This window comes from Octopus bimaculoides, chromosome 6 (genome assembly GCF_046866305.1).
Source record: "Octopus bimaculoides isolate indiv1 chromosome 6, ASM4686630v1, whole genome shotgun sequence".
In the NCBI taxonomy this organism is placed as follows: Eukaryota; Metazoa; Mollusca; class Cephalopoda; order Octopoda; family Octopodidae; genus Octopus; species Octopus bimaculoides.
The window spans coordinates 80,648,574-80,666,870 of NC_142933.1; the positions used below are offsets into that span (position 1 = coordinate 80,648,574).

General features: G+C 32.8%; 1 protein-coding gene across 3 annotated transcripts in view; it reads left to right on the forward strand.

The window, feature by feature from the left end:
* LOC106882052 (copine-8) overlaps positions 1 to 18,297 on the forward strand; it is a 271,614-nt gene that overhangs the window by 133,114 nt on the left and 120,203 nt on the right. For all 3 annotated transcript variants that reach the window (XM_052968691.2, XM_052968690.2, XM_089354138.1), the window contains exon 6: positions 2,442 to 2,512. In XM_052968691.2, coding sequence (XP_052824651.1) covers positions 2,442 to 2,512 — 71 coding nt within the window. The remainder of the gene's footprint in view (positions 1 to 2,441; positions 2,513 to 18,297) is intronic.

The window sequence follows — 18,297 nt, forward strand, 5'->3', positions numbered from 1 at the left end:
CTTAAACTTCTCCACCTCTCTCTTTGGTGTTCTACTGGGAGACTTTTTTAAAAGCCCAATGTCTATGCTGGAAATGGACTCTCCATTATGAACACATTCTTCCAACACAAGAATGTGCATAAGTATATTTGATATAGGGACACTTTAGGACAGAGATTATTGATGGATTTCATTATCATCTTCAGCTACTTTGATCTTGTGCTGGACATTCGTGTAAGGAGAGGGACTGAGATATCAACTGATCACCATGTAGTTGTCTGCAACTTGAAACTATCTAAAACAGTAAAGAGAAGTCACAAAACTGGTAAGTCCAGTGTGTCTTACAGGATAAAGTAGGAAGGCCTGGCGGATGATGGGATCAGGAACAAATGTGCAGACACTGTTGCGTCCATATTTAGAAATCTTTCTGAACAATCTCAGGACTTTGAAATGGAGTGAAAATTGTTTTATTTAGTATTTATATATCTATGCTTTAGCACCATATTTAGTATTTATATATCTATGCTTTAGCACCATATGTCACCTCTCAAGGTGAATGTCATAGTTTTCAGTGCTTTAATAACACATCCATGTTAAGAGGATATAAAGATTGCCTTTTGGTACTGATACTGCTTCTATCACTTAATAAGTCTACTGGTTATTTGCAACACCAATGCATGAAAAATCACTATCATTCTATATATCGTTGGCAGTGATATTTGGCTGATATGTGGGACTGGATGCCTGCCATTGAGGAAGCACAGTATGCTGAAATCACATGACCTGGTAGTTCTGGTTCCCATGCAAGATAGTCCTCATCTACTATGATATATGACTGTGCTCCATATGGCTATATGAGAGGATCTCTCAAGGCAAATACCATAGTATTTGGTTCTCTAATAATATATCCATGTTTAGTAGGGTATAAAGTTTGCCTTTATATACATATATTAAAGTAATAATTATAATGGTAGAGAATATGGAGATTGGTACATCCTCAAAATATATTTCCTTTTATTTTACAATGTCATCCAGCATATTTTTATGGTCACGACAACCTACATGTGTTTCCACTGTACAAAATATATGCAGTTGCACAAGCAACCAGGCATAATTTTCTGTGCAGCTTCATTCAGGATCTTTCAACCAGCTTGGCTGGAACATAGCTGAAAGCTACCACAATATCCACCCATATAATGTAGCCTTCTAAACTCACACAGACATATGTATTTATTTATATGTGTGTGCATGTACATATAAATATGTATGTTTGTATGTATGTACATAAGTGTGGAATTTGGTTTATTGAATGGTTTGGAGGAAAAACAAATTGCTTTTTAATCAATCATTTCAATTATGTCTCAATAACTTGTCAGTTAATCAATGGAAGGGTCAAGGGTTAATCACTGTTGGACTGTGCTTAGACCTTAATCCAGCCCTATCAGTATAGGAGAGCCTAGAATAGCTCTAAATTCTGTCCTTTGTTTTCCGTCTAACAGGGCCAAAAAATAACAAAGAGGGTAATATCAATCCAATTTTTACTTATACAAAATTTGGTATTCATAATAACTAATATGATTGGTTCCAAGAATTAGAAAATTGTTGCTAAGAGACATAGCAAATATCAATGAAGCTAATATATGTTGCAAAATAATGACTTTATGTTGGCTGAATTCTAGTACAGTTGCTACAGCAGAAGAAAATGTCAATGTCAAGTTGAGCTTTTGTTGTCTGAACCTAACCATTAGATTTATGCATTTCCTGTATATATGTGTAGTTAATTAATTTAATGGTATATATTAGTTATCCTGTCAAACAACAGGAGAGAAAGGTTCAACAAAATCAAGCTCACCCTCCACCAACATTGCCATGCAGTCAATGCCATTGACTCTTTTATGCAAGAATTGGTCTACAGAGTCATCAACTGTATTACCATAAAGAAAGTGTTCAGCACAGAAGGAAAAGAGATAAAGCCACTGCCACCACCGCTGCTGCCAGTATGCTAGTTAATTTATTAGTTATCAATGGGGGGGGGGGGCATATAAAACAAGTGTTTAGACACATTATTTATGAGCAGTATTTATACACTCTGTTTATATGCAGTGTTTCTTTACAAAATGAGTAGTGACTGGAAAGACCTTCCAGCAATATTTCTTGTTTTAAAGAACAGAATGTATATCTTAAAGCAGAAATAGTTTATGTCATTTTAGAAAGATTAAAGAACTGGAGTAAAAATTCTTGGCTTCTTTCTTAAGATTGCACCTATTTTGAGCAACCAGAAATCTAACAATCTAACTGCCATGCCACAGTCAAGGAACATTGCTGTGACAGAATTTACAAAGACATTTATCCTGCTTGCTATTCTTAAACAATGTCAGAAAAATTGCTGTCACATATTTGTCATCAGTCTTCTTCTGAGATCACTAATCTCACAATGTCATTTCTTATTGATTTCATTGCAGGACTTCCTTGGAAAATTGGAATGTACTCTTGCAGAAATCATGATAGCAAATCGATTTGTAAAAAGATTGCAGTAAGTAAAAAAAAATATATATATATATATGAATATAAATATATATATGTTTATATATGGATGTATACTGAAATAATAATAACCAAAGAATCCATTTTTATTAACATTTAATAACTTTGGGAAAACAACAATGTTCTATTTTGGTTCTCTCCATATAAATGACTTTGTATTGCTGAAGTTAATTCTTCTAACTTCATACTCCAGTGTTTCTTGCATTTCAACATAATTTCCTCTAAAACTGCTTTTTCTTTCTCTCTTTTTTTTCTCTTTATTCTTTCTTCCATTTTTTTTCAATGATTTCTTTTTATGCTTTTCTTTTTTTCTGATATATTTTCTTCCTTCATTACTTTTCTTGTTAATCTATTTACAATACAATTTAAGTGATTTTTTTTTAAATTTAGAAACAAGACAAAAAAAAATAAAGATTTTTTTTTTTAAAGAAGAAAATTATCTCACTACTAAAATAACACAGAAAATAAAGTATTTTTCACTATTAAATAAGGCAATTATAATAGTGTGTGTATACACATGTTTATATATATTTACATATATTTACACATGCACACACATATAACATGCACATATATGTGTGTGTTTGTGTGTGTGTGTTTGTGTGTGTGTGTCTGTGTGTGTGCATGTAAGGAAATATCAGTTTAAAAAATATAAGCAGAAATCAAATGAAATAAAACAAAGGAAAGGTTTAAAAAATAGTAGACATAGTGAATTTTAAGTAAATCACTCTTATGAATATCAGGAATTACCATTCACCCATATTAATAGATACTAAGTGTTAAAGAAAAAGCAACTCATTGAATAACTTTAATAGAGAAAATATGATTGTTTCTACGTTCTATTTATTCCTTTATCTTACTTGTTTCAGTTTTTATTCCATACCTTTTAATTATAATTCCTATGTGGTGACCATCTCTGGAAATTACATTTTTTAATAACTGAATTATTTATCATATGATATTATTTGGATATTGTAAAGGTTAAGTTGATTTTTTTTTGGTGGGGGGGGGGAGGGCGGTTCCAGTTCTAGTTGCTCTTTAAGAAATCTTTCTGCAAACATACATTTGAAAGTAGGTCATTAAATGACCGGCATTTTGAAAAACAATTCTTTGTCTTGAGTAGTATTCTAATTACAACACTTCACAGATAAATACTACCAAACAACTTTTCTGTCTAGTTTTGCAGTGTCTTACATGTATGCTTGAGCAAGGTTCACTACCTTATTTGCACTATTTTTTTACAAGTTTAAGTTGTGGGTAGTAAGATTTCAAATGACACAACATTTACATTACTATGAGTGCTCAGCCTCCCTAATGAAGATTGGCTATAAGCAATGTATCAATTGAGCTGGTATATGTACAGTAGAGCAAGATCATAAACAGGCAATCAACATTATATATATAATTGTCTAAAAATGCATCAGACAAAACAAGGCACTCATATATTAGGTAATAGAGTGGCTATATTACTATCATCATCATCTAAATAATATTGTATTGTTGTCTCATGATAGCTAGATTTAGATCTTTGTATCTGGCATGAAACCATTTGACAATTTGGCTATCATCAGAAATAGCTAAAAAGAATAAAATGGCTATACTATTCCTTTCAGCTATTGGCTATCATAAGACTATATTATAGTATTATATTAATAATAATATATCCACTCTATTACCTAATGTATGAGTGTCTGTTACTTTTTATTTTTACTCATGGATTTTAGACAACTGTATATAAATATATACACATACACACACACCAATCTCATTACAATATAGTAATCAGTATTAGGAAGATTTATTTTACCAAAATCATTTAGACACAATGGGCATAAACTGGAGTTTAGAAAATATTACCAAAAAGAGGGAAACTAAGTGATATCATAGGTCAATGTTATTTCATTAAAATTATTTATTGAAACTAAGTTTTCTAAGAGATTGGTACTGGTGACCTTCGGGTAAGAATTCAGGAAAAAGTTTCTTTCATGGTGAATTTTAGTGATCTAGTTTTGTGATGATGATGATGACATCGTCAACACCACCATCATCATCATTATCAACATCATCATCATCATCATCATCGTTATCATCATCATGAACAACACCATCATCATCACCACCACCACCACCATCATCGTCATCATTATTATCATCATAATTTGTTAATAAGTTATTAATTACTCACAGGTCAGCTCTGTTTCATTGCACCCATGATCAAAACATTCTAAATATGACCATCCAGTCTTTTATTCAGGTAGAGCATCTATTGAGGGTTACATTCTGTCATGTCTTCGATCGTTTTAAGATGGTAAGATGTGATTTGAGGGAGATTTGACTGCTAATTCTGCTAGGTTCAGCAACCTCATAGAGACTTCTTTGTTGGCTGATAGATGAGTTGATTTGATTGGTTAATTCTCCGCAGCCCCACTCCAACTTCATTGAACAAACTGACATGAATGAAAGGAAATGTTTCTAAAAATATCTCAGATTTTTATCTTACTTTAATATCATTTCATTCTTTCTCAATAATAAATGATATGAGAGAATTATTGATATCCTTCCACATGCTTACTGTATCTTCTATAATCATTGCTTATCTCCTGGTTTCCATTGAGATTAATCTTCTGATTACAATAATTGTCTACATCAGCTTTAATCTTCCATACAAACTGGCACCCATTTCCCTAACATAGCTAAACTGATGCAATCAATGTCAAGTCCAATGTCTCTACAAGGTTACAACTTTATCAGTATGATTATTTCTAATACAATCGGTTTGTGATACCACACTGATTGATGTGAGGCCTTACATACATGCTACAATGCTACTCAAACTTGGGAAAAAATAAAGAAAGTTAAGATTTTCAAATAATTTAAGTACCACTTACAAGATGTCTGTGTCAGTTTATCAGCATTTTTGACCTCAATAAAAAAAAAAAAAGAAGGAACCATTTCCTCTTGTGTATGTGTGTGTGTGATATAAAGTTTGTTTTGCCTGGAACTCCAAGTCTTGCACAATGACCTTTTCAACTGGTCAAACAAATCCAAAATGGAGACGAACACCATTTCTCCATGTGATCGGCTTGAAAAATTGTTAAGATATGAAGATATTTTTCTTAACATGAAACCAATGGTAGCCTTAATACACAAATAAAAAAAAATTATCCACCAATGCACCCATTCTCATTGTTTGACATTTACATATATATATATATATATATATATATATATATATATATATACACACACACACACACACACACACACACACATCTCTTCTGTGGAAAGGAATATCCTTTAGTGAAAATTCTAAGTTAGTTTATCCTTTGTGTAAAGCAAAGCAGTCAAAGTACCAGAAGTGCTGGAGAAGAAAATCCTTTCTCTTTGTGAATGTCATATTATCAATTATTTGTAGGATTCACCTGAATCAAGCTATTTTAATAATGAGAACACCAAGTCAGGGTCAAGATCAGCATACCTGTCTATGTATATACCATATACAGGCATTCCCACATTTATCTATGCATATAAAGACATGTCCAAACACTTAGATATACAGATACATGAATATATCAATATGCACATACATATAAATATACTTGTATATGAAGTTATATACCCATGCATGCCAGTATGCAGTTTCATGATCGATTGTGAGTTTCAGGTTAGGTTTTTACATAAAGAAAGAACACAGATGGGTTAAAATAGTTATGACCGGTTACCCATGGTTTCACGTCCATAAATCTCTTGGCTTTACATACGTCTTGTCAGACCCTAATGGCTGGTGGCCTATAACCTCTCTTCAGATTTTGAAGAGTAACCCTCTGAACCGGCCATAACTATCTTTATTATTGCTCCAGGTCACCAAAGCTTTGTGAGTGAATTTGGTAGACTGAAACTGAAAGAAGCCCATTGTATATATGCATATATATATATATATATATATATATATATATATATATATATATATATATATATTGTTGTATATGGGGATGGTCATGTTGCCAGTTTAGCCAATAATTTTATCAAAAATCTTGCAAAACAAATATATATATATATATGTAAATTTCTTTTTTTTTTATGTTCAGTTATAGTAAAAACAATTTTACATTTAATCTGATGGGTTACTCTATACTTTTGTAGAGTACAAATTTATTATTTTCATACAAGGATGTTGTTGACAGTGACTTCGGCTTAGCTGGCCGAAACTTCAAAGTCACTGTCAACAACATTCTTGTTTAAGAATAATAAATAAATATATATATGCACATTTATGTATTTGGTTTTCAAGATTCTTGATGTGAAATCATGTGTTGAAACAGATATTGTTATACTTGGGGATGGTCATATTTTGCCAATTAAACACACACATTATATATTTGGTCTTTACTTCAGCTTTGTTATTATTATTATCATTTTAGTTCCTTTGTGTCAAATCTCTTTCATCACATATTTTGTGACCTTTTCAACGACCTTTTATCCCACATGTTTTCTCTTGTTCTGTTCATTCCATTTTGTCAAAAATGGAATAAGCAGAACATAGCATAAAGGGTTATTGAATAGGTCAAAAGATGTGTGATGAAAGAGCTTTGACAAAGAAAAGAAAATAATAATAATAAAGCTGAAGTAAAGACCAAACATAAATGTGTGTGTGTTTAATTGGCAAACTATGACCATCCCCAAGTATCACAGTATATGTATGTATGTATCTATCTGTCTTTCTATGTGTGCTTGCGTTTGTCTCCCATCACTGCTTGACAGCCAGTGTTGGTTTGTTTACATCCCAGTAACTTAGTGGTTTAGCATAAGAAATTGATAGAATAAATACCAGCTTTAAAAGAATCAATTCATTCAACTAAATCCCTTCAAAGTAATACCCCAGCATAGCTGCATTGTATGTTAAAGAGTTTGCTTCCTAACTACATGGTTCCAGGTTCAGTTTCACTGCATGGCACCTTGGGCAAGTGTCTTCTACTATAGCCTCAGGCTGAGCAAAGCCTTGTGAGTGGATTTGGGAGATGGAAACTGAAAAAAGCCTGTCATATATATATATATATATATATATATATATATATATATATATATTATCATCATCATCATTTAATGTCTGCTTTCCATGCTGGCATGGGTTGGACGGTTTGACTGAGGACTGGCAAGCCAGGAGGCTGCAGCAGGCTTCAATCTGTTCTGACATGGTTTTTACAGCTGGAGTCCATTCCTAAGGCCAACCACTCCGACAGTGTAGTGGATGCTTTTTACATGCCACCAGCAAGGGAACCAGTCAGGCAGCACTGGCATCAAACACACTCAAATGGTTGTTTCTATGTGCCACCAGCATAGATGCCAGTCAGGCGGCACTGGCATCAGCCACGGCAACAATTTCATTTATATATATATAATTGCGTGTGTGTGTGTGTGTTTGTTCCCCACTTGACAACCAGTGTTGGTGTGTTTACATCCCTGTAACTTAGTAGTTTAGCAAAAGAGACTAATAGAGTAGGTACCAGTCTTTAAAACATAAGTACTGGGATTAATTCATTTGACTAAAATTCTTCAAGGTGGTGCCCCAGCATGGCCACAGTCTAATGGCTGAAACAAGTAAAAGATAGAAGATAATATATGTGTATGTGTGTGTATATATATATATATATATATATATATATAGACAAAACTTATTTGGGAAAGGATGCATGGTGTTCAATCATATAATAATATAAATAATATATAAATATATGCATATAAGTTAAAGAATAAAAAGACTGGGTTAACGACTCAACATATCACACCCCCTCAATGAACATATATAAGAAGTACAGCATAATCCGTCAAACATAAGGAATAAGAAGAAATAACGCAAGCAGAAATAATAAATAAATAAAAAATATAGCATATAAAATTTTTATACACGAATATATTGTTTCAACCGATAACATGGAACTGGAAAAAATTGAGTTAAAGGTATAAAGTTAAAAAGTTAAAATAAATACAAATAAGATTTAATACGGAAGGAGTAAAAATTTCAAATATATATAATAATATAATATAAGTCGATATAGTAAAATAAAATGACGTGAAGAAATGAGGTACCATAAAGTTGTCTATCGGTTGAAAAAACAAGGACAGGAGTGATTTGACACCACTTAGAATTAAAGTTCAAAGTTCTTCAACTCCCTCGGGCACATTTCACACCTCAAAACCAGTAGACACCAAAAGGCAAGTTCGCACTAATCTGGCACACACAAGAGCGAACAACAGGCACCCAGCAAGTATCAACAGGCAAAAGTTCAATTTCGCTCACCATGTCCAAAAAGGTTCACCACACATAAGTCAAAAACAATTACAGCACACCGCAGGTATCCATCAGTAAAAACAATTTCATGAATTTCATACAATACCTATGGCCATTTTAGAGGTACAGCACTGTATTTCAAAACACAATAGAGTGTAAATAGGTGATGACCCCCTTGTCAGGATAAACACGTACAAATTCATGACATGCACAAGGGGAAAAAAATGTTTCTATAAAGAGCAAATATATTTTTATTTTTATCTCTATACAGTTTCAAGAAGGTTCCTTCTTGAAACTGTATAGAGATAAAAAATAAATTTAAGAGTAATAAATAATAACAAATGTAATAGTTTACGTTAGGGTGAATTGAAACCTTGTAGGTCGGTTTTGATACTGCAGCCTGTTTGGCTATTCTAAAATGGCACTTTTTTGGGTGGGGGGAATCCTCCAATTATTTACATAGGCTGATCCATTTTGTTTATATATATTTGCTCTTTATAGAAATATTTTTTTTCCCTTTGTGCATGTCATGACTTTGTACGTGTGTTTATCCTGACAAGGGGGTCATCACCTATTTACACTCTATTGTGTTTTGAAATACAGTGCTGTACCTCCAAAATGGCCATAGGTATTGTATGAAATTCATGAAATTGTTTTTACTGATGGATACCTGCGGTGTGCTGTAATTGTTTTTGACATGTGTGGTGAACCTTTTTGGACATGGTGAGCGGAATTGAACTTTTGCCTGTTGATACTTGCTGGGTGCCTGCTATATATTTGAAATTTTTACTCCTTCCGTATTAATTTTTATTCGTATTTATTTTAACTTTTTTAACTCCTATGAAATGATATTCACATGTATTGCTTTATACCTTTAACTCAATTTGTTTCAGTTCAATGTTATCAGTTGAAACAATATATTCGTGTATAAACATTTTATACTATATGCTATATTTTTATTTATTTATCATTTCTTGTGTTATTTTTCTTGCGTTATTTCTTCTTATTCCTTATGTTTGACGGTTTATGCTGTATTTCTTATATATGTTCATTGAGGGGGTGTGATATGTTGAGTCGTTAACCCAGTCTTTTTATTCTTTAACTAATATTTTACTCTTGTCTCAATTATTCTGAGCACTTCTCCTTGCAGCCCTGTATAAAATCGATTGGTTTCCTAATAAGAAACCATTAATATTATATATTTTTAGATATATACATATATACATACATATATGTACATGCCAACATATATATGTATATATACATGCATATATGGGTACAGGACATAAAAAAAAAAAACGTTAAACACAATGAGAAATGAAAACACAGAAAGCGAACTTTTTTCGGACAACGAAAAAAACAGAGAAACGAGACATGCAACATAAAGAATATACCCTTTCTTCAGTTGTTCCTGTTTCATCTACTCCGCATTTGAAACAGGGACAACTGAAGAAGGGGGTATATTTTTTATGTTGCATGTATCGTTTCTCTGGGTTTTTTTTCGTTGTTTGAAAAAATGTTCGTTTTCTATGTTTTCGTTTCTCATTGTGTTTAACATTTTTTTGATGTCCTGTACCCATATATGCATGTATATATACATATATATGTTTGTATGTACATATATGTATGTATATATGCATATATATGCACCAGCATGACCGCAGCCACTTGGCTGAAACACATAAATAAATATATATATATATATATATATATAACAAATTAAAAAGGGTGGCTTGTTAGCAATTAGAACCTAAAGACAAAATTAATAGAGGTCACGAAAGTGACAGAGAGTACTGACTAGCACCGCTTTTGCTAAAGTTTTAAAATATCTCAAAAGCCACAAAATCGTGTGTGTGTTTGTGTGTGGATGCCATCCACTGAGGAAGTCCAGAAGACTGAAATCACATGATCTGGCAGTTCCAGCATCCATAACAGATGACTCTTGTCTACCACAATTTATGTCTGTGCTTTTATGTATCATACACCTATATGAGAGAACTTCTCAAGATTAATATCACAGTATTCAGCATTTTAACAAGATATCCAGGTCAAATTTGATATAAAAGTTGCCTTGTAATATAAAGTGATATGTGTATATATGAATATATATATACATATATATATATATATGTATATGTGAATATATATATATATATATATATATATATATATATATATATATATATATATATATATGGTCATCGTTGTGGCACTCCGTCGGTTACGACAAGGGTTCCAATTGATCTGATCAACGGAACGGCCTACTTCTGAAATTAATGTGCAAGTGGCTGAGCACTCCATAGACACATGTACTCTTAACGTAGTTCTCAGGGAGATTCAGCATGACACAGAGTGTGACAAGGCTGGCCCTTTGAAATACAGGTACAACAGAAACAGAAAGAAAGAGTGAGAGAAAGTTGTGGTGAAAGAGTATAGCAGGGTTTGCCACCATCCCCTGCCAGAGCCTTGTGGAGCTTTATGTGTTTTTGCTCAATAAACACTCACAATGCCCGGTCTGGGAATCAAAACCACGACCCTACGACTGTGAGTCTGCTGCCCTAACCACTGGACCATTGCATCTCCAGCATATATATATATATATGGCACCTGTGCCGGTGGCATGTAAAAGCAGCCATTACACTCTCAGAGTGATTGGTGTTAGGAAGGGCATCCAGCTGTAGAAATCATGCCAAATGAGACTGGAGTCTGGTGCAGCCTTCCAGCTTGCCAGCCCTGGTCAAATCATCCAACCCATGCCAGCATGGACAATGGACGCTAAATGATGATGATATATATATATATATATATATATATATATATATATATATATATATATATATATATATATATATATGTATGTATACATACATATGTGTATGCGTGTGGATAGATAGATAGATAGATAGATAGATAGAAGACACAAAGGTGTGATTTTTGTGTGTATGTTGGTAGTCCATCAGTGTCCAACGATGACAAGGTTTGTGATCTCAGTGATGAGAGTGCATGCATGTAAATCCACTGTCCAAAGCTGAAAGCATATAGGCACCCACAGATGTCACAACAATAATCTGTTGACTGGATTGAGGCAGATGCTACCCTGTAACATCTGTGTATATATGTGTGTGCATGGAGCCCCATTCTCATGAGGCCTTTGCTGCCTTGACATCCTCCTATCTATTCATTTATCTCTCTTTCTCTCACTTTCTCTATGAAAAGAGATAGTGAGAGACAGAGTGAAGGTTTGGAGAGGGATGGTCTCTGCCATGCTGACCTGGTTTAGAAATATTGCAGAAACATGAAGTGTTCATGCTGTGCCTCTCTCCCTCTCTCTTTATGTAGAGATCATTTCAAAATATTAGTAAATTATTTTATTAAATCACAAGTTTTGTTTAGACATATGAATATAAGTTGTGTTACAAATGCTCTTGATTTAGATACAAACGTCCTTGATTTAGACACAAACATTCTTGATTTAGACACAAACGATCTTGATTTAGATACAAATGGTCTTGATTTAGATACAAATGCTCCTGATTAGAAGTAAGGTCCTGGAGATATATAATCTTCAAACCCAGTTTCCCTTGTCAATTATAGTCATTTCTCTTTGTCAGTAGTAGCTTTGAAAAATACATGAACATCACACAATTTCGTTTTCTCTCCCTTCTTCTATATCTGAGAATGTTTACATATGTAAAAATTATCAATACAAAGATGATAATTTTCTGCATTAACATTATCTTTAGCATGTGTATAATTACAATATTTGTATTTACCCTCCATTTTTTATTGGTTCACTATTAAAATCCTTTGTTTAGGAAGAAAATTTTCTTATTTCAGAGATGTACTTGCCAGGCAGGTGATTTTATCTGAGAATGTGTGTTGAAACTGAAACAATTACAGAATGGAAGATACTTATTAGCCATTCAAAAATACACAAAGACTGTATACTTTGCCTAAATGTTTGTTATTTGGTATCTTCTCAGCAGAATTGCATCAGTGAACAGGATGCAGTTGGTGCGACAAAAGTTTTAGCGCCAAATCTGAGTGAAGTTAACAGTCTTTGTGTGTTTTCGAATGGTTGATATGTGTTTTCCACCCCGTAAAAGTTTGTTAGCTTGGGTAAATATACATATTCAGTAATAAGACATTCAATGATCAGAGATTAAACCAATTGAAATATAGTGTGTCTGTTAATCTTGTAAATATATACTTTAAAGATGAAATTATTAGTCTAAAGTTTATTGTGGATCTTGAAATATTTAATCAATAAATCTATATATTTCTAGGTAATTTACAGTTTCTATTACCTAATAATTCATTTAAAATGCTCTTTCAAAATGCTGATAGCTTGGCTAAAACATTTTGTTACCTCATTATAAATGCTATTTTAGTGTCGTAATGTGCATATGAAACTTATTGTAATTTCCAGTAACTTATAGCATATTGTTTCAATATGCTGTTAACTCAACAAAAAACATGTTGTTTCAATATGTTGCTAACTCACTGAAAGCATATTGTTTCGATATGTTGCTAACTCAGTTAGGAAGAGACCAAAGAATGGAGGAAACCTGGTTAGTCATGATTTCTGATTGAAACTAGTAATGTCTCTTATATTGCTAATGTACTGTTATATAAAGTGTGACTGTTATATAGCCACATTTTACCTTCCTTATAGATATGAGATTTTCTAATAACTCATAAATCATTTGAAATATTGTTTCAATATGTTAATGTATTCAAGAAAAAATATTTCATGAAATATGAAGTAACTTGTTAAGCAATCACTTTTTGATGTGGTAATTCATTTAGTAATTCTATTTTGCTGTATCGATAATTCACTTAGTAACTTTTGTTTTGACATATCAAAGCATATGAGTAAGTTTGTTTTAATGCATTGATAATTTATATCAAATATTTGGTGAATGTTTTATTTAAAATCTCTGTTTTCCTATGCTAATATTTCAATAAACTTTCTACATTGCAATTGTCCGAAAATGTGTTATTCACAAAAAATGTTTGAAAATCATAACACTTATTTACAGTTAGTTTTTTTTTTACTTTCTGTTAACGAAGCTACATCTTTTGCACATACAGAATTTAAATGTTTTATTAAAGGTGTTCTAATTGAGAAAATAAGGTACTTTCTTGGTTTTCTCAATTTGCATCCTTATGCAACAAATTTTAGTAGTTTTAATCCACAATTTAGTTAAAGAATTTTGCAGAATATAATTTGGTGGTTTTAAAATTTCAAACTCGCATGCAATAATCCATTTGAGAGGTTCATATTCATGCATGCATGCATACGTGCACATGTTATGTAACTAGTGAACAAAGAAAATTAAACTGTACACAAAGAATTGAATATCTTTTATTCAAAATAGGCCAATGATTCAGACACTTGTGGTGATAAATAACCAAAATTTAATGCAATGTTAAATGTACTGCATATTTAAGATCTTTAAACATTATATGCAAATTTAAAGCCTCTGGGAGATACTAGCTAAAATTATCTTAATATTGTCGGATTTATTACATTTAAGAATTCAGCACATAAATATTTTATTGTCACTGTAAAAAAATTACACACCATAAAATTTTGTGTGCATAGGACATTAAAAATCAAAGAGAGCATTGCCTGTGTGCACATAATTGGAAGGCTTTGTTACTTGGTTACTTCTCCTCTCACTTGTATTTATTGTATTTTACTGTAGTTTCAAGCATGTTAAAAATAAAATCAAACTTTATGTTAAGGTGGATAAAGAAACCATGAGATTGTTATCTAAAAATGCTGCTTTCAAGTAGATTGATGAAATACTTCCAAACCGGTCAAAAATGAAAGATATGTTAATGTTAACATTTCATGAAGGGAGCATTAAAAAGCAAACTAGAAATAATTATACAAACAAAAAAAGGAATATTTTTATTTTTCTGGCATGTACTGGAGTTAACTTTGGATCTGACTGGCCAGAGGATTGCATTTTGCACATGTGTTTCATTTTTGGCTTGGTTTCTATAATTGGATGCTATGCTCTTCCTAATATCAACCTCATTACCAAGAGTACAGGATGCAATTTTTGTGGCACCAACTCTAAAGATGATGTCATGGCCCTTACAAGACTAAAGAATCCTCTGAATCCAACATGTGACAGAGTGTGTGAAGTGCATTTTTTCATGGTTCTAGCTCACTCATCTCTGCTCACTCATCTCTGCTCACTCACCATCCACTTTACAAGCATGAATGATAGTGATAAGTAATAAGTGGAATGTATGACAAAAGGATAAGTGATATGGGGTACTCAGTATTTTGAGATGTACATGAAGCCAGTCATATGAGTAGGGAATAGAATGACAGAACACAGTGACACCCAAGAGATAGGACAATGACAGAGGAAGAGTGAGGATGTATAGGTGAAAAGGGGCAAGATTATAATAGCAGACATTGTGAGACTGGGTGATTGCTGGTAGTACAGGTAGAGCAGTCATAGGTAGTGGATACAATAGGTTTCTTGATCCACCTTACATAAACATCAAGACGGGACAGAGAGTTCATGTGATGAGGAGGTAGTATTAGTGGACTTATTAGAAGCAACAGCTCCTTCAACTTTTACCATTTTTGCTACACTCTCTGGACACCTATCCCCACTGTTAATTAAGTCACCTAAGTAACAGAAGCTATCATTTACTGTATTTATCAGTAAGACATACTCTCACATAAGTTGCTTTACCAGCATACTTTGTGTATACACTTGATATCTCATCCATAATATGGTCACATTAGATGCATTACAATGTTTTATGACATTTAAGAATAAAAAAGTGTGTCATATGCTAACATATATGGTATTTCTAGGGAGTTTTCTGGGCATTTAATTGTATGTATCTCTTGTGAACTCTTAGTCTTCATTGTTCCCATGCATCTTCTACATGTGAAGTGTACCTTATCTGTTAGTCTACCTCTGATCCTGCTGTGGCCTTTATCCATAGTTTTCAAAGGTTGCAACCAGATGGAATTCTTTCCTATTACTTTCCTGCAAATTGGGAATGACCATTTCCTTGATGTTAACAGTGTTAAGAATGAAGGAAGGATGTTAAATGAAGTGGTTTGGAAGGAAGATTACTAGTATCACAGAAAAAGATAATGAAATATGTAGTTCTACCTTCCTTTAGATAGAGTAACAGAATACTGCAGTTTGGTTATTAGTGGAGCAATGACTGACAGAGAGATGAGGAAAGGTGGGAAAGACTTGGGGAAATCTTGTAAGGTGCCCAGTTGTATATGTACAATTATGCTTCTCAGGAACTGGATATTACCAATCATCCTGGTTCTTTGTCATCTTCTCTGTGACATTCAAAGTCCTAGCATCAGCATTCACTATTTCTTTCTGTAAGCAATCAGCATTTCGTTATGCATTTGTCCTCATCTGTACACATCACATGACTATACTAGCACAGTCTTCTTTCTTTTACACTACATCTGATTTTTTATATCCAGTTTTTCTCTCAACGCATTTGTACTTTGTCATTCATGCACACTGACATTGCATATCTAATGGAGCATGCTAGCATCCATTCTTTCTAATTTTTGCATGCCCACTGCATTCAGGGCCCATGTCTCACTACTACATATCATTGTTATTTATACACAAGTAACATATAATCTGCCTTCCACTCTGAGGGAAAGCTTTTCTGGGAGAAACAGTGGCAATAACTCTCTAAAGTTTCTCCAGCATGTTCTTATACTAGCAACCATACTTTCAGAGCATTCTCTTTCACTACTAATTAGGTCCCCTAGGTAACATAAACTAACTACTCTCTCTAAGCATCCTTCTTGGCATTTGATAAAGTATATTTTCTATATTCTCTTAGTAGGTGTGCGTGTGTGTGTGTGTGCGTGTATTTATGTGTGTGTGTGTGTGTGTGTATCATCTTAATTTTCACTTCTCAATTGTCATATGGGTCAGACAGGATTAGTTGAGACAGATTTTCTTTGGTTGAATGCCATACAAAATACCCTTCCTGTGGTCATGGTCAACACTCACTTGTTTCAAAGCAAGGTAATATTTCCCTATGGCCAGACATATTTTCATGGAAGATTGGTATTGTGTATGTGTGCATATATATATGGATGCATATGTTCGCACATATATGCATGGGTATATATAAATATGTGTGTGCCTATATATATATGTGTGTGTGTGTGTTTATATATGTATTTGTGTGTATATATATATATATATATATATATATATATATATATATATATATATATATATATATGTTTGCACACGCACATACATATATATTTTCTCCAGATATATTTATTCAGATTATGTGTATGTATGTGTGTTTTGTTTATTCAGAAATATATTAATATTCTTGTTTCAACTCTCATAAGGGTCTATAATCATACCATGCCAATGGACGACTAGATTTTCCAAAATAACAATTACTGCTGCCCAGGTTATCTATAGCACTTTAGTTAAGATATCTTCACTTGAATAATCCTTTGCAAAATATTGAAAAATGGAAAATTACAAAGCTGACTAGCTACATCTAGCATTGAAGGGAAAATAGTGCAATATTTCATAGGAACTGGAAGATACTGCAAAATTCAGAGTATACCTACATTCCACCAAGTGTTGCAAGTTATACATAGCAAAAAGGAAAGCATACAAGCTTAAATAATGTGTAGAAGAAGGCTTGTGGCATAATACCAAAACAGAAACTACCTCACCCTGCATACGCAAAGGAAAATTATTACTTAGACTCAGGACACACACTCGTTGGTTCCTTTCATCCAAGAATAAATTTAATCTTGCCTTTGTAAACACTTTGCTCAACTAACTTTTCAGTTCAATATATGTTTTGTAGGTTTATATATTTTTTATATGATTATTGTATGTCACCTGCCACCATTTTATCTTTTTCCCTAAATCTTTCCTGGATTCCAGGTATTTCTTGAAGTCTCTCTCTTCTCTCTCCCTCTCTTTCATCCTGTTTATCTGTCCCCATTACTTTCTCTCTCTCTCTCTCTCTTCACATCACTAGAATGTTCATAGATATGTTTGTATGCCAATGTGTACACCTGTAAGTGTGTATGTGTGTATGCACATATGCATATGTATCATATGCATACAGACTGTGATAAGGAAGATAACTCCCTTCCCAAAGTACATATAGCCCCTTCCAAGTATACTAAAAAAAAGACAATATATTCTTTTAACTTCAAATTTTCTGCATGCATGCTCTGAATGCAGTGAAAGATAATTTCTGCATAATCATAACAATTGTATTGCAAATTCTAATCTGTCATGGACATGACAGTTCCTACAGCCTGAAGAGAATTTGAATAACTTTTGGATTCAAAACTAGGAGTTATTAACAATTTGTACAAGAATTTTTATATATTTCTGAATCAGTGCTAATTTTGCCCTTGTATTTCTGTATGTAAGTACATTGGGTTTTGTTTTTTTTTAGACTATTTT